General features: G+C 43.1%; 1 protein-coding gene across 6 annotated transcripts in view; it reads right to left on the bottom strand.

Annotated features, from left to right (window-relative positions):
- Positions 1-24,141, bottom strand: part of GRIA1 (glutamate ionotropic receptor AMPA type subunit 1) — a 210,813-nt gene that overhangs the window by 66,385 nt on the left and 120,287 nt on the right. For all 6 annotated transcript variants that reach the window (XM_088662028.1, XM_088662029.1, XM_088662027.1 and 3 more), the window contains one exon: positions 22,719-22,772. In XM_088662028.1, coding sequence (XP_088518154.1) covers positions 22,719-22,772 — 54 coding nt within the window. The remainder of the gene's footprint in view (positions 1-22,718; positions 22,773-24,141) is intronic.

The raw sequence follows: 24,141 nt of genomic DNA, 5'->3' as shown, positions 1-24,141 counted from the left end.
CACATCTTGCCTAACTTTACACATCTGTAACATGTTCCCTTACATACCTTTCCATACCAGCCCCAAACTTTGCAAGTTTTCCTTGTACCTACAGACTCTGATCTTTTTTTTTATTGCCCTTTTTGGCATATTTCCTGCTCCAGGCTCTACTTTGAGGTGCATACCGCATCCCTCTTTTTTTTTTGCATGAGAGCACAGCACTCCAAAACACATATTTTTGGGTGCTGTGATCTCACCTCCAAAAAGAACTTTTTTTGGGGCCCCTGCAAACTTGCGTGGCACCCCCAAACACATGTTTGGGGTGCCATGAGAGCACAGCCCTGAAAAAAGCACGTCTTTCAGGGCCGTGATCTCGCACATGTCATGTGACTCACATGGGAGCATGGCCCTGGAAGACTTGCAGCCTGGTTTTTCGCCTCGACGTGTTGTAGGGTATGCATGTACTCAGTAAAATATTTAACAAAAACATGTAACATTTAGCTGGTAAAATATTAAAAGTCCCTTTGATCCCTTAAGTAATGCAACGTAGAGTTTTTGGGAATCCTGAGTGGCCTGATTTTTTTTTTTAAAAAACCCATCTTAGCTTTCACCTTCAGAAAGGTTGAATCTACTATTTTTCAATCCCACATCTCCAAGAGGGGAGGCCAAAATGGGATGATGACTTGAATTTCAATGCGAAAAGGAAAATAGGCCCATTAGCTGGAGTACATTTTCATTAGGGCTGCTTGACTAATGGGAAAATGTATTCCTAGAGAATGATTCAATGGGGAAAGTGTCAAAATTTGCAAGGAGCATTAGTCACAAGGAGATGCTCACCCAACTCTAAATCTCATGCACTCAATCAAATGTCAATAGAAGATAAGGCACTCTCAGATTAAGGTCCATGAAAGAAATAAAAGTAATTGACCTTTCAGTTGACCAGATTTAGCTATCAAGGAACAGAGTAGACTGTACTCTGAAGAGCAGAAAGTACATGTTACCCACCCTCTCCACCTTCTCCATCACATTGATGTTCATTTATTTAGGAATTTTTACCCTGCCTTTCAGTGTTTTGTTTTGTTTAAACCCCATTTTAGCTTTCACCTTTCAGTGTTGTCACATCCGGGGAAGGTTACAATTATTATTAATAATAAAACAAACAAATAATAACAAATACTGCAATGACAAATTAACAGCAGCAGAGCACTAAAAACACAGAATTCACACCCGCTCGACCTACATTTAAAGGCACCTAGGAAAATAAAGCATTTGATTGGTGCTGAAAAGACTTTTGCAGGTGCCAGGCGATCCTTCCTGTGGAGAGCATTCCAGAGATGGTGTGCCGCTATTTAGAAATTCAGGTTGACTCCTTATGTGGATAACCCAACAATCCGCTCATTGCTTTCTTGTATTTTCCAGCTGTGCTTGTAAAAATTTCCATGCAGTCCCAAACTATATATGTATTTCCTTTGATCCCTCAGATTTGCATAACATCAGACTACTGCAAATGCAAACTGCATTAAACCACCTAAAAATTTCCACACCAGACAGTGCGCAGCAAGTTAATTTGAAACATGTATACTGAGAATTTCCATTTTTTTTGCAGCTGTGCTCCTGATTTCTAGAACTCTTGATGGAGAACCATCCCCACCCTGATTCCACAGGTTTTGCACAAAACCAGAAAGCTGCAGAAGTAAAGCTCATTAAATAGGTTGCTTAACACTACTTGCTTGTGCCGTTTTCTGCTTTTGCGCAAATCTGAGGGATCCAAAGAAAAATAACATGATACTGTGTATGCTCCCTGTCAATATTTAATTAGCATAATAGTAGATGGTGGGGCCAAACACAAAAGAGAATGCTTATTGGTATGAATAGGAAAGACCAAAGTTGTTCATTATATACAAATTCAAATACATGGATGTAGATTATGCCAGTCTAATCTGAATGGGGCAGGGGAAGCAAATTAACAGCTAAATAATGCTCAGATGTAGACAAGCTCTGAGAATCCAGTGCTGGATGCTAACAGAAACAAGCGAAAGCAAGTGAAAAGGGACAGCTTCTCAAATTTTATTAAAAATCTATTTATAAACAGCATGTTTAAACGTGTTCCTACTTTTTTGAAACCTCCTTTTTCCTTGCGAGCTCTCTCTATTAATTGATTAGATTACAATGCCTTCGAGGCAGTGTTTTGCTTTGTTACTGTGCTGGTATTATTGCTATCCACCTAGAGCCCCTGGGACAGAATGGGTTATCAATCTAAATCAAGAAACGTAAAACTGCCCACTGTGTAAGACGCAAGCAAGCTTTAAAAAACACCCAACAGTTCATAAAACCAGCTAGGTGGCAAATTTGAGCCTCAGCAATTGCACGTATATATTCCCATCTGCATTAAAATTCCTCTAGATCTTCAAAAGTGGTCCATTAAATTTAAAAACAAAAAGCAAGCAGCTAATAGAATTTGGTGGGATCAGTCAGCAGAGAAAGGGTCCCTGGGCGGTGCTGGAATGGTGAGACTTGAAAGATGCATAAAAATGTGTTCATACAGTGGTACCTCGGGTTACAGATGCTTCAGGTTACAGACTCCGATAACCCAGAATGTGGTTTCCTCCCTCAAATTCTCCCACTCTTTTACAGTCCCCTTCACTACTTCCCACACTATTCTGGAGAGTTTCCCACCCGAGGGGTGGATCACAGTGGATGTGGCTGCGGTTGGAAGGGTGAATAAGCTGAACCATTCCCTGCTTCGGTTCATGGAAGCCACCAATGGACTGAACAGCCTTCTGTGAACTAAGGGGCATAACTAGATAGACCCCTATACATATGAAGCTTGCCCTACACTGAGTCAGGTCACTGGTCCCAAGCCAATACGATTTACTGTACTCTGAGTGGCAGCAGCTCTCAAGATCTTGCCTAGTCCTTCTGCCTGAGAGTCTCCTACCTGGAAAGGACAGAAATTGAACCTGGGGTAGATCTGCACTCATGGTTTTTCACGTTAGGGAAGGGTTAAGGAATGGTTTTCATAATGTGGGTGGACACATGACATCCTACTTTTAACGTTCATAATGTGTTATTAAAATGTGACACCAGAGGGCACTACAAAGCAACCAGCAACTGGCAGTAGGAAACAGCGTTTTCACCAAAACAACAACCCCAGAGGTAAGAAACACTTTTAATTTACAAGTATGCCCTGTGACATTTTAGAACAATATATCTAGTATCATTCTAATAACGTTAAACAAGTCAGTGTAGATCCTGCCCTGGAGTCCTTCTACGATACTCTTTGTGTTATGGCGGTATTTATATTTTATTTTTTGTGTTATTATACTTATATCCTTTCTTCCCTTGGGAAATCCAGCCAGATGGGCGGGGTATTAATAATCATCATCACCATCCAGGCGCTTAGAGTGGCATACACTGTTCTTGCTGGTTTCATATTATTCTCACGCAACAACCATATGACTTAGGTTAGGCAGTTGGGGTTTCAATAACCGTCCGCAGGCAGCAAGACAAACTTCCTTCATCTGAGATGGCTCACGTGCATCATTTGTGGCCACTGGAGGTAGTGCTGGATTTACGTATAAGCTAAACAAGCTATAGCTTAGTGCTCCACTCTCTTGTCGTCCCCCCCCCCAATAAATAAATGAAGGGGAAAACCAAACTGGATGTACATTCCCAAAATATAAGATAAAAAACAAATAAAACAAAACCTGCATGCAGCAACAGTATTTTGTGTTGTGTAGGCACCTATGATGTAAGTAATGGGCCCCGTCTGCTAGCCTGCTCCCTAAAATATCGCTGGTTTGCTCATTTCTATATATAGGGCCACCTCATGAGAAGGGAAGACTCCCTGGAAAAGACCCTGATGTTGGGAAAGATTGAGGGCACTAGGAGAAGACGACAACAGAGGACGAGATGGTTGGACAGTGTTCTCGAAGCTACAAACATGAGTTTGACCAAACTGCGGGAGGCAGTGCAAGACAGGAGTGCCTGGCGTGCTCTGGTCCATGGGGTCACAAAGAGTTGGACACAACTAAATGACTAAACAACAACAACAACAAAAATTCTAAACTAAACGACTAAACAACAGTATATAAGGTGCCTATATTCTGCATGGACTGGTTGCATGGCAACATATGATACCTATTAGGTCCATAAATTACCATATAGCATACATTCAACACACAAAAAAGTGACAATTTGTTGTTGACAAAAGACAGCTGGACATACAAAGGGCCCCATTACCTTCAGTAGCTTAGGGCCTCATCAAACCTAAATCCAGTCCTGACTGGAGGCCACAGCCAGCCACTGCCAGCAGTAGCCTGACTGGGAAATTGGGAAGACACTGCTGGGAACCCCACTAATTGCCAACCATTAGTGAAGTATTTTAAAGAAATTACATTTACAACTGATATCAGAAACTGCAAAGACCTAGCAGAGTTCCACTGAATCTACAGTATTCTGGCATATCCAAGAGGAAAGATTTCAGCAACAAAATAAAAACTGTCAGACGCAACAATGACTTCTTCCTAACTACAACAATATAGTAGCAGTTATAACTGTAGGATGATATTTATGCTGTGGTTAAATTAAAATGGTTTCAGTAGTAACTGACAAAACAAATGCTCAGTCTCTTACTGCACAGCTAAACTGCATGTACTGCTTCATTTCAGAGTATGCACACGTTGAATCTGTACACTTATCACAGGTCTAGCACCTGAGTTGACTCTTTAATTGCCACAATCAAAAACCTGGAGGGGAAAAGGTCAAATTGCTTAAAAACCAGCCATATGGCAGCTTTAAGTCATAACATCCCAGCCTTACACAGCATCACTCTGTGTATGTAGCTCCAGCAAAGGAAATATTAATAGCAAGCATAGCTACAAATTGCCAGCAAGCACCAAGGGAGAGGAAATGTTAGCATTGATGCATTTTCATGCTTCTTTTAGTTTAGAAAGCTTTTTAAGATCAGTAAATCACAGATAAAAAACAAATCGCGTTCCATTACAGCAAGCTACCCAGCTAGACTTCCCACTGCATCTTCAGTGTCAATCGATTTAGAAATGCACAAATCAAGCCCTGTGTTGTTTTTCTCATCAAATGCAAATGGAACAGCAGATTTACAGCATAGGAAACTTGAGATGACTGGCCTCAAATTGGCCAGCTATTTACCATATTGAAATTTATATTTGTTAAGGTCTTTTCAGGACGACATTACCCTGCTATCAGCTGTCCTTCAAAATGCACTTCACACATCTTAATCAACATTTTTAAAATGGTCAACTTTGACACTTGAGTGATGGTTAACATTACTTCCAGTCCTTCTTTCCATAGTCTGAAAATTTAATCTTCTGGAATAAAATGCAGCCGATGTGAGGAATAATAACTAGTATTGACTAGCAGTGCAATCATGTATTCCTACCCAGATCAGAAGAATGTCCTATTGAATTCAGTGAGACTTACTCCCAAGTAAGTGTGCATAAGATTGCAATCCTTAGGTACTTTCAGCTCATGACTCCGATCCACTTTTGTTTTGTATTTTGTTTTTGTTGGATTGATAGTAACAAGAAAAGCTGGAGCAGATACAAGACATTTTCTTTTGCCTGCAACAGTCTCTCTCCCAGTCCTTGGTTAGGACCAAAACTTTTTGGACCATTCACCTTACCTAAAAGGAGGGACACCCCCCCCCCCCAAAGACCACAAACATTTGCAAATATATATATATGCTAATTTATATGTTTAGGTGGAAATATAGAACTAATCACTATAATTCAAATTAAAAACAATACATTCTCACCATAGTGAGGTCTGTGACCCGAGTGATTTTTCTTACAAAGTATATTTATTCTGACCCTTACACTAGGCTGATTACTAGCATTTCAAAATATTCCAGTGAGGAAAACGGTCCTTTCCTTTGCTACCATGTTAATTTACTAAAGGAGAGTTACCAGCATTTACCTGTAGGGAATTAGGGAATTTTTAATGGAGTGTAAAACAGAGAGCACAACATATAATCTTTCCACACAGAAGCACTCTTTTATATCTGTACAACAGATGACAGCTCCAGCCTAGTTGCCTAATCCTGTATTCTGTGCAACAAATCGCTAGCTCCTTTCAAGTGTTCTGCTGACACTGACAATGAGATACCACATTTAAGGTACGCGGAAGGAAATAAGATAAGAATTTTCCATTCTTCTGTGTTCTCCATAACGCCTTCCATAATGGACAAACCTCTTCTTCTATTTTTTAGAACAGTAGCAGCTTCAACTTTGTTGGGAGATCAAAGTATAACTAAGGGCGCCTCCAGACAACCTGTTTATTGAGCATTCATTCTCAATATTTGCTTGCACAAACCTTGCATTGTGGTTAGATTGTGTCCACGGTTTATGGAGCATTGATTCTGATTGTCTTGTGGAGTGTAATACATCTCTCCTGTAATAATGAATTCACCCCAAACTTTTCAGTACATCCTTAACCACAAAAAGTCTCTCTCTGTATTGTTGTTGTTTTAAGTGGAAATGTTCTGGTAGGGCGACAGAAGATTTTAATCCACTTTAACTGAAGAAACCTAAATTTTCAGCAGGCACTTGAATCCCTTCCTCAAAATAATGAGTCGGGAGGCATCCTAACATTTGACAATTGACACCAGCCCACGCCAGTAGCTTGACTTTTCCGATTGCTCCAGTCATCTTTGAGAGTGGGGGCCTCCTCCCTACCCCACATTTTGCAGATGAGATACTAAAGCCCTGCCAGCAATGAGCAGAAATATGCCTTTGCTGTGAATGAACTCCTAGTAGAATCGAGCTATTGTTCTGACAGTTCTTTAACATTTCCTGCACAGCACAGCCTAAAATACCAGCATGTTTACATTGTTTTTCTTTGAGGGAGGGAGAACAGTCCCCCAGGCAACCATCATAACTCTGAGGATCACTGGCTTCTTCTCTCTCCACTTCACACCTCCCACCCCCTCAAGGCCTGGCATCAAAATGCACAGTTCTAACCCCTTCCGAATGAGGGGAAGAGACCATTTCCTCTGAGCCAGCATTTGTCCGGCTCTGCTTAATTGTCTGCAGCCGCCTTACTACATGCCTTCTTCTCTCACACCATGATAATGAATATATTTCTGTCTCCACTATCCAGAGGTCATTCATCCCTGGGAGCAGAAAGGATGAAAAATCAGACCAAAAGAGAATCCCCTGATAGGGATTGCTGTCCTGACTCCCGTGGTGTAGCGTGTGGGGTGGGGGCACAGGGTCCCAGGCGCAAAATTGTTAGGGGCGCAAAATTTCAACACCTGGTGCTGTCTCAGTATAGCTGCGCACTTCCCTCTGGGCTCCATCAAAAATGGCTTCTCCATGCAAACCAGAAAGTGACCCCTTCAGACAATGGAGCAACTCTTCTTTTCTTATCTCATGTGATCTCCTGAGTGGCATGGACACCATTAGGCAGTCGAATGTGCATGTGTACTCCCTCCCTCTGCATGGCCCTGGGTTCTGGCAACCCACGCTATGTCAATGCCTGATTCCCACCCAACACACAAGGGCAGAGGTTCTTACTTGATTGTAAAACAGAGCTCTTTATTCAGGCAAGAAATGGTACAGGCTCAGCAGCAGGTATAGCAGCAGAAGTCAAGAGTTCAGAAGCCAAGCAAGAAGTTCGGGACTGAGTGGAAGCCACACACAAGAAAGGCAACTGATCTATAAATATTGCCTATAGACAGCCCCCCAATCTTAAACAACTTCTCACCCACAATAATACAACCACCAGACTTAACATGGACACTGGTACCAGAGCCTGCAATAAACCCAGATGCCAACTTTGCTGCCACATACACCCGGACAACACCATTACTGGCCCCAACAACATCCAACATACCATCTCAGGACTATTTAATTGCTCATCTTCTAACATTGTGTATGCCATCAAATGCCAACAGTGCCCTTCAGCTCTCTATATTGGACAAACAGGCCAAACCCTACGCCAAAGGATAAATGGACATAAATTTGACATCAGGAATCACAAGACAGAGAAACCAGTAGGAGAACACTTCAATCTCCCAGGACATTCTATACAAGATCTCAAAGTAGCTGTCATATTACAAAAGAATTTCAGAAAGAGACTGGAAAGAGAAGTTGCTGAACTGCAGTTTATCACCAAACTTGGAGCCATGGAGAAACCTGGCATTGGACTCTTATCTCATTATACATGATAAAGCTATCTTTAGCCATCTCACCCATTGCTTTTCCTGTGGGACCAATTTGCAGTCGTAAACAGTCGTTAATTCTTCCTGCAAGACCCTTTTGAGTGGTACCCCCCCACCCTCTCACTATATGTGGGGATCTGGTGACTTCTGTTTCAGTGTATCTGAAGAAGTGTGCATGCACACGAAAGCTCATACCAATGACAAACTTAGTTGGTCTCTAAGGTGCTGCTGGAAGGATTTTTTAAATTTTGTTTCAACTACAGCAGACCAACACGGCTACCTACCTGTAACTAAAGCTATTTTTAGCCATCTCACCCCTTGCTTTTTCCTGTAAGACCAATTGCAGTCGTTAACAGTCATCAACAGGTTTACCACACCTATCAGCCAATCACCCATTCCCACAACCCTTCTGAGTAATACCCCTCCCCACCTTCTCACTATACATAAGGGTCTGGTGACTTCTGTTTCAGTGCATCTGAAGAAGTGTGCATGCACAAGAAAGCTCATACCAATAACAAACTTGGTTGGTCTCTAAGGTGCTACTGGAAGGATTTTTATTTTTATTTTGTTTCTACTACGGCAGACCAACACGGCTACCTACCTGTAACTATAAATATATGTTAACATATATTTGTGTGCAGGCCTTTGTGTAAAACTTTGTATCTTTCTGCTGCAGGGAATGATGAAATGGAAGAAAGACTTTTGCAAAATAAACCAATTGCCGTGGGATGGAAGACGCCACTTGAAATTGTGAATGGATGTCAGAACGGACTGAGATAAATCTGTCCAATCTACCCATTGAAAAAGCAAGCGGCCCCATACTCCTACTTCCACAGAAAGAATGGGAACGAAAAGCTGCCACAAACAGCCAATTCTAAAGCATTTGTGCATGGGCTTGTATGAGCATTTTGTACAAGCCATTTCTACATCATCTGGGTGAGTTTTAGGTATTTTGGAATCTAAGGAAACTATTAATCAGACCCTCTGTCACCCCATGGGAGCTCACCATGCACAGAAACACAATCAATCTGGTTTGGGTCTTCTTTACTGGAAGTTAGATACTAAATCTGAATTACCTATGCTCCGTTCAACTGATCCCATTCCACTTGTATAGCAAACGCATAGAGACACCTACTGGCCCTAATGCCACCCCCACCCCTCATGTTGGTGACATTCAGTGCAACATCTATGTAGCAATGAATGCTGATCATGCAGGCATTGTACCAAACACAGAGATTGGGGTGGATCAAGTGGGAACAGTGCCAGTAGATATGGTCCTGCTTCCTCTTCTATGTTTTCACTCTGTGCATAGAGTGAACAGGACTGCAGGAGTTCCACAGCTAGAACAGTGTGAATTCTGGTGACGTATATCGTCTTAGGAAATCATTAGCAAAGCTGGATGATGGAGCCCAAGACTGAGGGCTATAAATACCGATGTTTCATGTCTGTTAAATAGCTTGGCTATTCACATGAATTCCAAACCGATACACATCCAACATATATGTTATCAGTCCCTTATTGTAATTTGTATAAAGCTTACATGCTACTGAGATGCATATGAGATGCATACAAAGCAAACGTTACTCTAAGGCAGGCATCCCCAAACTTCGGCCCTCCAGATGTTTTGGACTACAATTCCCATCATCCCTGACCACTGGTCCTCTTAGCTAGGGATCATGGGAGTTGTAGGCCAAAACATCTGGAGGGCCGCAGTTTGGGGATGCCTGCTCTAAGGCAGCAAATCCCCCCTTCAGAGCTATTCACTTTCAAAGCCCAAGGCCATGTGGATAATTGTAACCCATGTGACACCAAAGTTTCTGAATGCTATTTCCCCCCCCCCCAAGAATAACTCCCCCCCTCTTTTTATTACTTAGGTAGTTGGTGTCCAGATAGAGGAGGCTTGGAATCAAAGCCAATACTTATGCTTATTATTTACATGACACATTTTAATTGGATGTTTTGTTGTAAGAGTGAAAACATTTATCTTCTTTAGGATCTGTTAATGAACATGACACAGTCACTGTTGGAGAATTGATTTGGAGCTGGGCTTATTCATCACTCCTGGATAAAGATACCTTAGTATTGACTGTCGGTTCAGCCTTCTTTGTCAGCTGGAGGCTTTGAGGGCTATCAACACCGAGAAGCTCTCTGGCTTTATGCCTTACCCACAAGCCTCTTATTCCTCCCCTCGCATTAGAAAGCTTTTTATAAAGTAACATTATTTTACAAACACAATTGGTTACTTCCCCAGGAACTGCTATCCAGACCGAACATAAAGAATTCCTGAACATTTCAGACTCTGTTTGTGGGGAGGAACCTGTAAGATACCACACTGAGCTATTATGCCAGAGATATCCAATGCTTTCATTAGATTTGACTTCCTGAGTGGAATACAAAAATCTCTCCTTCATTTCTATCACAACCAATTAATGATGAGGCTGTTTAGAAGAAAGGAGGCCATCTGCCCAAGTCTTGTTCCAACATGCCTGCCTACAGGACACATGTTCCTTGTCTGCCTCAGAATTACTGCAATGTCAGATCTGGTTATACCACCAAAATGCTCCTTCCATCTCTGTACTGCAAAGGCACAGGGGAAAGGTAGTTCCACCAAGATCAAGGGGGCTCACTCTCTACTAGTAAGTATATTTAGGATTGCAGCATAAAGTAAGAAGAGCTGTGATCTCATGTACACTTCCCTGGAATTAAAACCCATTGAACTCACTGGACTTACTTCAGAGTAAACATGCAAAGCTGTGTGCCTTTATTTAGGTAATGCTAAGGAATGGATACGGGACGCGGGTGGTGCTGTGGGTTAAACCAGAGCCTAGGGCTTGCCAATCAGAAGGTTGGCGATTTGAATCCCCGCGACGGGGTGAGCTCCCGTTGCTCGGTCCCTGCTCCTCCCAACCTAGCAGTTTGAAAGCACGAAGTGCAAGTAGATAAATAGGTACTGCTCCGGCGGGAAGGTAAACGGCATTTCCGTGCGCTGCTCTGGTTTGCCAGAAGTGGCTTTGTCATGCTGGCCACATGACCCAGGAGCTGTACGATGGCTCCCTGGGCTAGTAAAGCGAGATGAACGCCGCAACCACAGAGTCGCCCACGACTGGACCTAATGGTCAGGGGTCCCTTTACCTTTAAGGAATGGATGGATAGTGAGAATACACATCCATTGAGCAGCTACTCATTATACATCTAACAGTAGATTTACTAATGCCTGATTTGAAAAGGGACAGGTCCTTGATCAGGTCTCAGAGGGAGAAGAAGGACATGTAGAGCCTGGATAGAACTGGCTGGCTCTGCTTTGAAGCCTGTGAAGAACATGGCAGGTTGCAGTAGACCCAGGAATCTGGAAGGTAAAGGGAGGAGCTAGAAACAGAATTATTTTAGAGACATGTGGTCAGGCGGAATTTGAGATGAGGAACACTGGATGCATCCCCATAGCACTCCCAACTATTCAAACTCAATGTTGCATGAGAACTAATGTAAATTCCCCAAACTGTATATTTCATAAGGTCAGTGCTACCAGATTTAGAAGTGAAGATGAACAGTTTGTGCTCTTTCTTTTAGCTGCTGAGTGGATAGTTGAGTTCATGATACAAGCCCTCCTGGGGCCCTCAGGCCTAGTTTGCTGGGTGGTTGCCAGCATTACGTGTGAAGACCCCCCAAACCACCCCCAAAATAAAGACACAATAGACACAGAATTTAGTTTAAGGTTTTTGGCAATAATTTTGGCCACAACTTAATTGATCACAGCATGTGAGTGGTTGCTTAGGCATTGGTTCCAGACTACCTGAACCTGCACAATGGCAGGAACAGGACTGACACTGGGCACCACCATATGTCAGTAAGGGAAAGCATCCTGGGGGAGCGAGAAGCTGGCTTCGATCTCACAACTTACCCCAGGGGCTCCCAGGGGCTCTGGCATGGCCCTAGCCCCTTGACAAAAGGGTTCAGACAAAAGCAAGCCAAGCCCTTGGATTCCTTTAACAGAATTCTCTAGCAGCAGCGATGGAGGGGCAGGCATAGCCTACCACGTCTCTCCATAAAACATTGAACCAATGCCTAACCACCAACCTTACAAAGTTGCGACGATTTGCTACACGGTAGGCAAAAACCAAATGGCAACAGCCAATCAGCCAAATGGCAAAATTCCTACCGGGCCCCTGCCCCTAGACAGGCATAGCAAGGCCAAAGAACAGCCCTAAATATAGGGTGGGCGGGCGGGTGATTCGATGCATGTCACAGGAAAGAGAAAGCTCCCAGCAACGTGCAGCAGCTTAAATAGCCCCTCGGTAGCCAATAGACGACCCAACTGGCCAAATTTCTACCCCAGCAACCGAGGGACAACCAATGAATGGGGGGTTGTGGCTATCCAAACGGTCCCGCCCTACAACAGGGGGGGGCAGTTTAGGTGATCTCACCACAACTCGTGCCCTCCATGATGGAGGACACGATTTACCTGTCCCTAAATTTAGCCCTGGGAAAAATACAAAGATAAATGAAACCGTATTCTCATTTTACTTGTTGTACTTCAGTTACAGTTATTGCTGCTACTCTACCATATTTCAGGAAATTCAAGTTCCTTGTGATTTTCCCTGACCCCCCCCCCCTTTTTAAGTGAAAACCAGGGCTTCTATTCCAATGTTAGAACCTTTCTTTAGTTTCCCCCAAAGCCTGGAAATCTATTTCATGTAGCCACAAACGTGTCACTATTATTTATGCATGAGTGACAAGGGGAATGAATTTGGATGGTGCTCGATTTAGCTCTTTTAATCTCAGGACTTCTTGTTTTACATTGTGCACTGGGTTATGGTTATCGGAGTGCAAAATATATGCAACCTGTATCAGTTGAAAATGGCACACGGCCATTTCAATTGTCAGTTTTCTCAGCAAAATTGATGGAAGCAGGGACCCAATCCTTTCCTCGCCAACATGCCTGTGCATTTTTTTCTGGGGAAAGCAGCAATTTAAACTCTTGAGCATTATTCTCAGCTGATCCAAGGGAAATGAATTTTTATTCTTTTCAGCTTTGAAAACAGAGATTTCCTGGAAGTCCATATTTGACAAAGTTCGCATGATTGTTTCTTTCTGTTGCGCTCTCTGGTTACACACCAGCTATGAAAAGGGGAAAGCACTCAAACTGTACACAGCCAGAATATATGGCACCAGCTTAATAAAGTCTTTTCAAACAGTACATCATGTTTAGCTGTGCCATAAAGGTTTTATTGGTACACGCCTGTCCTTACAAATGATGGGGCCATAATTCATTTAAGCAGAACATTCCAATAGTGTCAATAAGTCTTTCTATAACACTTCATAGATGCTTATTGAACATACATCAAGTAATGGCACAAAGGGTATTGATGTGAAGAGTTTTAGATGTGCCTTGATTAATTATGCCCTTTACCCCAGAGGTCTTTTAAAGGGTAGTTCACTATTTGAGATCATCAGCTTGTGATGCAGGACAGGATTTCTGCATATAATTTACCATGAAAAATTAGTATCTACAAGTTTCAGTTGCCTGTTATAGGAAATTTTGTTGGCATGTGGGTATCTCACCATTCAACAGGTGAGATTGGCCTGGGATGCCAAAGTTGTAAATATCTATTTTATTTAAGGTATACTGTAGTTTTCAATAATGTCTTCAAGTCACAGGTAGGTAGCCGTGTTGGTCTGAGTCGAAACAAAATAAAAAAATTCCTTCAGTAGCACCTTAAAGACCAACTAAGTTTTTATTTTGGTATGAGCTTTCGTGTGCATGCACACTTCGTCAGATACACTGAAACAGAAGTCAGTTTCTGGGAAGGGAAGATGCGATCCAATAAAAATTAAATCAAATCAAATAACCTTGTCAAAATAGAACAAATGAACCAAGAAATAGAAGATATAGTACAGGCCTAGCTGCTGCAGAGTAAGCAAGTAAAATATTACATAGACAAATTCTGTATTAATTAATAGCTATCAACGGATGAGGAGAATAAAACTGATTTGACCTGGCACCTAAAAGAGCAGACTAGATGTCAAGTGAATGTTTCTGTGGAGAGTCTTCAGTCAGGGTACCATCACAGAAAAGGCCTATTCAACTACCATGTGCCATCAGCACAATTTCTGCTTACACAACATCATACCCTCCAACATTTCTCCAATGAAAATGGATAAATCCTCATGCTGATGGAACAGCAGACTTAGTGCTATGTTGGGTGGACAAGTTCCTATGGGAAGGTGATCCTAGAATCATAGAATTGTAGATCTGGAAGGGACCCCCAAGGTAATCTAATCCAACTCCCTGCAATGCAGGAATCCTGCCCACAGCCATCCCTGGGTGGGCTTGAACCACTAACCTTCTGGTTAATAGACACACTGACCCCTCGTGCCACTGGGACTCCTCTTTCAGAACTCTCGATCTCAGGGCATGTAGGGCTCTGTACATGAAGGCAAGAATGTTGATTTTGGCCCAAAAACAAATTAGGAGGGATTGTAGATTTTCAAAAGTAATGAAACATGTTCTTTCCTGCATACCAGTTACCAATTATATTTGCCTTAGAACTGAGACAAGGGCCTAGCACTTTTGCTTTCCCAATGGCTATTTGGAAATTATCTTTTTTAAGGAGGCTTTCCTGAAACAGTGACTCAGCCATTTTACAGTGGTACCTCTAGTTACGAACTTAATTTGTAGCGGAGGTCCGTTCTTAACCTGAAACTGTTCTTAACTAGAGCTGTGCTTTCACTAATGGGGCCTCTTGCTGCCACTGCGCCACTGGCACACGATTTGGGGCAAAGTTCTCAACTCAAGGTAACTCTTCCAGGTTAGCGGAGTTTGTAACCTGAAGCGTTTGTAACCTGAAGCGTTTGTAACTCGAGGTACCACTGTATATGGTATTACTGGAGTGAATTTTGTGGTTTTATGCTTTTAAAAACTTTTTTATTGTTATGTATACTTCATTTTACTATGTTGTTGATCATTCACGTTGTAGACTGCTTTGGAAATATATGCCGGGAAGCAGCTTACAAAATCTTTAAATTAATAAATACATTATCCTAATTATGCCTAAGATGTACTTTCTGTATACTTGTCCTAGCTTCATTTACTGTAATTTATTGAACAGGACTTATATACCACTTAATCATGCCTGACCTATGAGTGGATGACATAGAATATAAAAAAGATGACAACCAAAACCCAGCGGCAGAGCAAGCCGATCGGGTGTCGGGGGGGCACATGCGCCCTGCGCCCAGGGGTGGGGCCAGCTGCCCACGGGGCGGTGCCAGCTGGGACAGGACACTCCACAGGGTCTCCGAGGAGTCTGCCTGCCTACTCCCACTCAGCCGCCCTACAGCTGAGGGGCAGGTAGCGGGCGGACCGTTTGGGGCAGTGCGGAGCCTGCGGGCGCCAATGCCACCACGTCACTCCCAGGAGAGATGTGTGGCTCGGGTGTGCTGCAGGGCCCGTGGTGAGTGTCTCCTGGCATTTTGTCAGCCCCCTCAGTGGTGACACCCGGGGTGGCCCGCCTCCATCACACACCCCTTCCTCCACCCCTGCAACCAAGGAAGGTCTGGGTTCAGACAAAAAGGAGAACATTCTAGATGTAAGGCAACCCTAGCACTTTCCCCTTTCAAACCATTTGAAAAGTGTCATATTTTTAGCCACACATTTTCTTTCGCTCAGCAGAAAACCGGTGTTCCTCCCACAAAAGACAGCACCCCCAGCTAAATTGCTGGCATCAGAAGCAAAGAGTGCTGAAGCTGGGGTGATGGGAAATGGCAAAGGAGATGGGTCTCAAAGGTTTCTAAGCTTCCCATTCTGCTAAAGCTGGCTGTGATCCCCCCTTTCTTCCTTGACTTTAAAAGCACACGGCTGAGCAATTTAAAGGATTCACCAAAGCTCACCTCTTGCTTCCTTATGAAGACTTCTTGAATGAACACTTTACCCAAAATAAAAAATAAAAAAAATAAAAATCAGGAAGGATAACCCAAATAATTTTGTTTGCCTATTTCCCCCCTCACCCAAACGGCTGCTTTCTGTAAGCTGGTGTTCATAATGTATCTTTCTATTCAACCGAAGGCAGCTTCTCACGTTAAATTTGTTTATATGTGAAAAAAGTAATTTCTGAACATAATAATGTCCTGCAAATGAGGCACAGTATTCAGGTGCAGGAAATCTGAACTACATTTCAGAAAACTATAGAAAGTCAGATGTGCATGCCAGTGGCAAACACATATCTTGTTTCATAATACTGTATGTGAATGGTGCTGAAAGCTATTTTGCAACAACAATGAAGTGTGATCCCCCCCTTTTGTACTTCTTGTGTAACATGAGAAATCATGGGCGTCTTGGGTAGAACTACATGATTCTCTCTCTTTCGTACAGTGGAGATTCACAAGGCTCTGCTCCCTACGCTATGCAGGAAACACAGAAATCGAGGGGAAGTGGTTTGTGCGTCCCCTTGTGCATTGCTCAGACGAAGAGGCCCTTCGGATCAGAACTTGTGCACTTTTCTGGAATACAAAACTGTCTGTGAACATGAAAAAGTCATTTGGAGTTTCATGTAGTAAACAGGCATTTTGTTAGAAAAGCTGTTCCTGCCAGGAAAACATCAGTTTCTGTGTGCTGTTGGCAGCAAAAAAAAATACAGCACTCCATTTTATACAATGTTTGCTTACAAGCAGGGCTGTGAAAACTGCTGTTTGCTCATCAAAATGAGCCATTTTAGCTGCTGAAAAAGTAGGTGCACATAGTGTATGAGTGTAAAGAAGGGACAGCACCCCTGCCCGGCTTCTTCTCTGCCCCATGGTTCTTTCCTCCTGGCCCCCTTCACTCTGCGCACATAATTTCTTTTTTCGGTGATGGCTAGGACAGGAAGAGTATGTGCTTCCACTCTGAAATACATGTGCTGATCTTCAAACTACCTTTAACCCAGCTTACCAGAGGCTTCTTAAGGCCCATGCTTAAGAAAATAGAACTTGAATTGATTTTTTTTAAAAAAGAACTTCCTTTAGCTTTAGTTACAGGTAGGTAGCTGTGTTGGTCTGAGTCGAAGCAAAATAAAAAAATTCCTTCAGTAGCACCTTAAAGACCAACTAAGTTTTTATTTTGGTATGAGCTTTCGTGTGCATGCACACTCCGTCAGATACACTGAAGCAGAATCCACCAAACCCTTATGTATATTCAGAGGGTGGGGGGGTGATGGGAATGAGTGATGGGCTGATGGGAGAAGTTGCTGAATTGGAACTCATTACCAAGCTTAAAACCATGGAGCCACCTGGGATGAATAAAGACATTGGATTCTTATCTCATTATGCATGATCAAGCTTTCTTTAGCGCCTCAGCCCTTGCTTCCCCCCCCCAGGACCAATTGCAGTCACCAGCAGTCGTTAACAGCCATCTACAGGTTTACCACTCCCAGCAGACCATCACCCATTCCCATCACCCCCACCCCCACCCTCTCATACCAAAATAAAAACTTAGTTGGTCTTTAAGGTGCTACTGAAGGAATTTTTTTCTTTAGCTTGGTGTTAATTAGGGTGTTAAAAAATCACCAAAGGGTGAATTTTCTTAAGAAGTGCAGCATCTGGGCAACCTGCTTGGAGGAAGCCCCAAATGCTTGATTGTCCCCCATTGAAGAGCTGCACAATTCACAGTTTTCTTCTCCGTGTTGCAGGAAATCAAATCAAATGGTGCTCCTGAGGGGTGAAGGGGTGAAGGTCATTTTCAAAGCATTTAATTTATGAGTGCAACAGCCGGAGCTGGAAATGCTGTAGTTTTGGCCTGACCAGGATCACCGCCTCACAGTCTGAGCACCACAGGGAAATTTCTGATTACTGCCTCTGCAAGATGGCTGCTTGCAGTTGTGCGGATACAGAAAAGGCAATGCAAGCCAGTCCACAAAGGAGAGCCAGTTCACTCAGACAGCTCACTGCGTGTTAACTTGGCAGTCCTATCACAAGAACCATTCCTAACTAAAAGCAACTGAATGATCCAGTACAGATTTGAAAACAATGTCAACTTTTTCTGAAGCTTATGCAGCTATCCACTTAGCACACAGCCCATATTTGGTAACAATACAACTGTGCATTCACTTTTATCTTGTAAATTATAGCATGGTCTCAGGACTAGCCGGGGGGAAATGGTAGTTACAGTTTGATTCGATGGTAGCATAATATTTAACGAGTGATGGCCATACATTTTGATTTCCAGTGCCACGCTGCAGGAAAGGATATAACGCACCAAATGATTCTACTAGAATTGCCTTCCAAAGCCATACATACATGCACAGACTTCTTAAACAAGATGGAGTGTGGCTTGCATTTTCACTCTGTCAACAAGCCCATGGGGGAAAATTACAATACATTTCACTAGCCTGGGTGTGTTTTCAGTTTCTGCTCTTTCACAATTGCTGACTGTGAAGAACTGTAGCAATGGCAAATCATGGCAGTTGGAACGTAAGACATATTATATATTTGATAGCAGCACATGCAAAGGGTAGGAAAAACTGAGCTGTAAGCTCAAGCCCTATTCAGGTATTCTGCTCAGGTGCCCAGGGCCGGCCCTACAGCAAGGCAGGGGGGCGCAGGGTGCCAGGGGCGCTGGGCTGCTAGGCAGGCGCCACGCTGCTGAGCCTGTGGCAGCCGTGCTGTGCCCGCCAGACAGCCGTGCTGGGAAACGGGGCGGGGGGCGCTGGAGGGATCTTCGCACCACGGCGCCAGATATGCTTAAGATGGCCCTGCCGGTGCCACATCGATAATGTGAGTGGGGAAATAGGAATGAGTGCAGGGTTCAAAATCAGACAGGGTGTGTCAACGGGTAGAAGGAAGCTTCACATTTCAGAGCTGTGTCTTCCTTGAGATGGAGGGTGACGGTGGGGGGAACAGAGCTTAGCTCCCTTCATTTCCGGTCTCTCTCTCTCTCTCTCTCTCTCTCTCTCTCTCTCTCTGTGTGTGTGTGTGTGTGTGTGTGTCTGTGTGTGGAGGTTTTTATAGCTGAGCAGAATACCCAAAGGGGGTTCCAGGCAATCTCTTAAACTAAAACAACCACCAAGTCTTTTCAACGGAAAATATGCAGATGGACCTTTCACTTGCCATCTTTTATGTATGTATGCATGCATGAAAAACCCCTTCCCCCAAAAAACAGCTCTGTGAAAAATACCAGTGAAATGTATCATATTTCATGAGGAAGAACTTACAAAATTCATTTCAAATTTCTTAGTTTAGGTACATGAAATATACTCAGAGTTGAGTGTTGATTTCATGCTCTTTAGTTCAGCTCATGGTAAACAGTGAGTGAGTGCTCCCCCCCCCCAAACCTCTGGCTATATACATTATTTACACAATGAGTCCCATGTGATTGGCTGATTCAACTCCCCTCCTGGAACCTGACTGGACTGTTCCTGCAGGCCAATCAGGTTGCTGATTCACTTCCTCCTGGAGCCGGATTGTGCAGCTCCTGCAGACCAATAAGGTTGCTGCCTTCTAGGATCCTACCTGCCTATTGTTCTAGGATCTAAGCTCAGTACATAACAGTACAATTCACAAAAAAGGCTATGCATCACCAAAAGAAAAAAATGGAACAAAAGAGGATGCAGGGCTGCAAAAAGGACATTTTTCAACCACCCAAAAACACCCAAGGAACAAAAAGCAGAGTCAAAGCGGAGGGTGCAGCCTAAGTAAAGGGGGGGAATGGTCTGGTAAGGGGTGTGGTCTATGGAAAGTCCTAAGGGCCAAATATAGAGATCTGGGTGAACCACATTTGTCCTGTGGTTCCAAACCCTGGTTTATCACATAATTTACATGCTGCCCTGGTTCTGTCTGGCATAATGGGAGCGCAGCGGGAGGAGGAGTCCAGGCTCTCTTTCTTTAACAATGTAGTACTTCAATAAAATGATGTTTACCACTGAGTCAGTTTTAACTAGAATATTGTAGTTGACTGAAGTCCCAATCTGTTCTTTTGCTGAGAGGGCTCCTGGGATTGCTAATGGGACATGGAACACTTCACTTTTGGTACACTGACTAAAATGCAGTGCAGTTTAGTAGAAAGTGAATGTCATTACTGCCTGCTTATAGCTGTGTGGTGGCCTAGATTAAATGAGCTTGGAAGTGCGGACATATTGAAGCCATGTGGCCATGACATACAGAATAACAAACTCTTAAACCATTATTGGCATTCTCACCAGAGAACTAAGAGACTAAATATCTCTGGAGAATGAACAGTCTTTTCACAGGGACCTGCCAAATGCCTCTTATGCAGGATCACACACAAACGCGGTATTTTGAATTTGCATGCTAGTTTCTGCATCTGAATATTAACCCCACTGGAATGTTAAAAAGGACTTTTGAAAGCAAAAATCAAAACCTCATCTGTTTCAAGATCTGAAAATAGAATAACCATAAATTAATGCACATTTGCAAAAGCTTGCAATGCAGTCAGGATTGGTATCCTTTCTTCTGCTCTGGCCAGACTATGAGGCCCCCCTTGCACTATACATTTAAAACAGTATCACCCCACTTTAAAGCAGTCATGTTGTTGTTTAGTCGTTTAGTCGTGTCCGACTCTTCGTGACCCCATGGACCATAGCACGCCAGGCACTCTTGTCTTGCACTACCTCCCGCAGTTTGGTCATACTCATGTTCGTAGCTTCGAGAACACTGTCCAACCATCTTGTCCTCTGTCGTCCCCTTCTCCTAGTGCCCTCCATCTTTCCCAACATCAGGGTCTTTTCCAAGGATTCTTCTCTTCTCATGAGGTGGCCAAAGTATTGTAGCCTCAGCTTCACGATCTGTCCTTCCAGGGAGCACTCAGGGCTGATTTACTTAAGAATTGATAGGTTTGATCTTCTTGCAGTCCATGGGACTCTCAAGAGTCTCCTCCAGCACCATAATTCAAAAGCATCAATTCTTCGGCGATCAGCCTTCTTTATGGTCCAGCTCTCACTTCCATACATCACTACTGGGAAAACCATAGCTTTAACTATATGGACCTTTGTAGGCAAGGTGATGTCTCTGCTTTTTAAGATGCTGTCTAGGTTTGTCATAGCTTCCTTCAAAGGAGCCTGGTAACTGTGGTTTGTTACAGGTGCTGAGAGTTGTTAAAGGTAAAGGGACCCCTGACCGTTAGGTCCAGTCGCGGACGACTCTGGGGTTGCGGCACTCATCTCGCTTTACTGGCCGAGGGAGCCGGCATACAGTTTCTGGGTCATGAGGCCAGCATGCTTAAGCCATTTCTGGCAAACCAGAGCAGAGCCCGGAAACGCCGTTTACCTTCCCGCTGGAGCAGTACCTATTTATCTACTTGCACTTTGATGTGCTTTCACACTGCTAGGTTGGCAGGAGCAGGGACCGAGTAATGGGAGCTCACCTCGTCGCAGAGATTCGAACCGCCAACCTTCTGATCGGCAAGCCCTAGGCTTTGTGGTTTAGACCACAGCACCTCCTGCGTCCCTCTGAGAGTTGTTAGATGACCCCTATTTCCCTCACAGAGCTACAATTCCCAAAGATCCTGGGAAGAGGGACTGGTTATTAAACCACTCTGAGAATTGTAATTCTGTGTGTGGTTAACTGACTCAAATGATTTTAAATAAATTTCTCCCTGCCTTTAATAAAATAACTGTTTAAATGTCTTCCTTTGGTAAATTATTGGTTTTGGTTTAACTTTGTCTGCAGTCTTGTTTTACACCCTACACTACCTTCTACCGAGTGTTGGCTGATTCAGCAAGTTCCAGGCTGCATACATGCCCTACATTTAAAACACATTTAAAGGTTCACGGGAACAATAGTTTGCCTCTCACAGAGCTACAATCCTAAGCACCATTAAACTACACTTCCCAGAATAATTTGAAAAGATCATGTGCTTTAAATGTAAGGTGTGTACACAGATAAAGGAACATACACATAGGGTGTTATTCCACACACCTCTTGCAACATCTCGTGCTAACATAGCACTCCAAAACAAAAGCACTTATTTTCTTCTTTTTTTCACAGTAATTTTTATTTAGTTTTCCATATCCAATATCCAAATTCATTACTCATAGACAACATTTTTCTTAATTTTGTATATACATAAAATTCTTTCCAAGTACAAGAAAAGAAAAAAGTAAAAAAAAAAAAAACACACACACCAAAAAGTAGAAAAAGAAAAGAAAAGAAAAAATTTCCGTAAAACTTACATTAAAATACAAATACTGAAATGTGACTTCCACCCTACCTTCATCTGCCTTTTTAAAGTCTTACTTTAACTTGCACAGTTTAACATTCTTTATGCGTTAAATTATGAGTCCATTTTTATCCATATTTTAACGATCATCTAAATTCCGCAAAAGCACTTATTTTCAAGAGTCATGTTGGAACACCACACATGCAGATGAGCACATCTATATAATTGGTGTATAATTGGATGAAGGATAACTGTCCACTATGTTGCACTGTTGTGTGTTGAAAGCCACCCTAAATTCCACTCTAAGTTTCCCTAAGTGCTGAATTTATAACCAATTTTAAAAAAATGCTCAGGAAAAACATGTAGGCAATAGAAAGCAAACAACATCCAACTTACCAGAGTTGCTAGAATATAGTGGTAGCCTATCCCATTTTTTCCAAGCTTGATGATCTGTGGTGGCGAAACACAAAACATTTTATTTAGCAGTATAATTTAGTGGTAAAACAAGGAGACTCTCGCAATGTTTCTCCTGCTTCTGCAATTATTTTAGTTCAGTTGTACTATAAATGAGAATATTTGCATCAGGACTACCGAGAAGCTACTTAAAACACAAACCCATTCCCATATTCAAGCTAGGAGAAACTGTCTGTAATGACACATGAGGTTACAGTTGCTACGTGATCGGAATAAGCAAGGAAGAAGTTGCAAAATGAGTACAGTTACTCTATCCCCAAAGTAGGGTGCAAACGCATAATACATTTTACTCATGCATCGCAAATGTTTTAGAAAATTATGCTGCTCTCTATCTCACAAGCAAAGGGCGATGATGATCACCGCTACTGACAGGAGCAGTTTGCTGTCATATCTTCCAGGGCTGGCTTGTGTATTAGACAATGGTAGAGCAAGCAAAAGGCTGAGGGAGTTTGCCTTTTGCTTTCTCAGCTTTTGCCGTAATGTCTCAAATGTGACTTGCAGACTTCACCTGGACTGGCCTCCATGAACTCCTGGGGTTATCGGGGCCCCACGGACCACCTCACAGATGGGGGGGGAGAGGTGGGAGAGGTGGGGTGCTTACTTCTCGTATGACAGCAGAAGCAGGTGAAAAAAGAAGCACAAGCTATGTCTTTGTGAGAGCAGCAGGACAATGTGAGAACTGCCTTGAGGTTTCAACATCAACCAGCTAAGTGTATCGACCTGGCAAACAGGGCGTGGCCATCCCAGATTATTTATCAGAGGTTTAAATAGGAGGTGGGAAACTTTCAGCCCTCATTTCTGCGAGGGGCAAGAGGAAACAGGGTGGCAGGGAGATAGAAAGAAGGTAGCAGAAATAGATTAAAAGAGTGACTCTGCCCATTTTGGGCTCTGACCTCACCCACTGGCTCTGGCCCAGCATGTATGCTCCCATCCCCACAACAGATCGCTCCTGGGGAAGTTACACCCTCAGCTGCCGCCGCCTTCAGTATTTTCGGGGGTGACTTCTATGATAGTTCTGGGATGAGACTTTATTTTTCTGAGCCTCCATCAGTGACTTCCCCAGCAGACTTAAAGGACTGGCTGAACGGCCTGAGGACAGAGGACTTTCACCCATAGGCACTAAAAGGCACAAAGGTACTGAATCGAGTATCGCTGGGTGTAATTAACGCTCAAGGCATTTCCTTTCTGGTCAACACCTACAGTCTGCAAGAAGAGCCTATTGCAGGTCTGTAAATGGGACGGAAACCCTCACCATTATGCCATGTTCCAGGGTTACGGGATTTATAAACATCCCCGCTCACCTTAAAGGTTATATTCCGGTTAAACGGGCACAACGGCATTTAAC

The sequence above is a fragment of the Zootoca vivipara genome, chromosome 2 (genome assembly GCF_965207765.1).
Source record: "Zootoca vivipara chromosome 2, rZooViv2.hap1.1, whole genome shotgun sequence".
Taxonomy (NCBI): Eukaryota; Metazoa; Chordata; class Lepidosauria; order Squamata; family Lacertidae; genus Zootoca; species Zootoca vivipara.
This window is presented reverse-complemented; position numbering and strand designations above follow the sequence as displayed.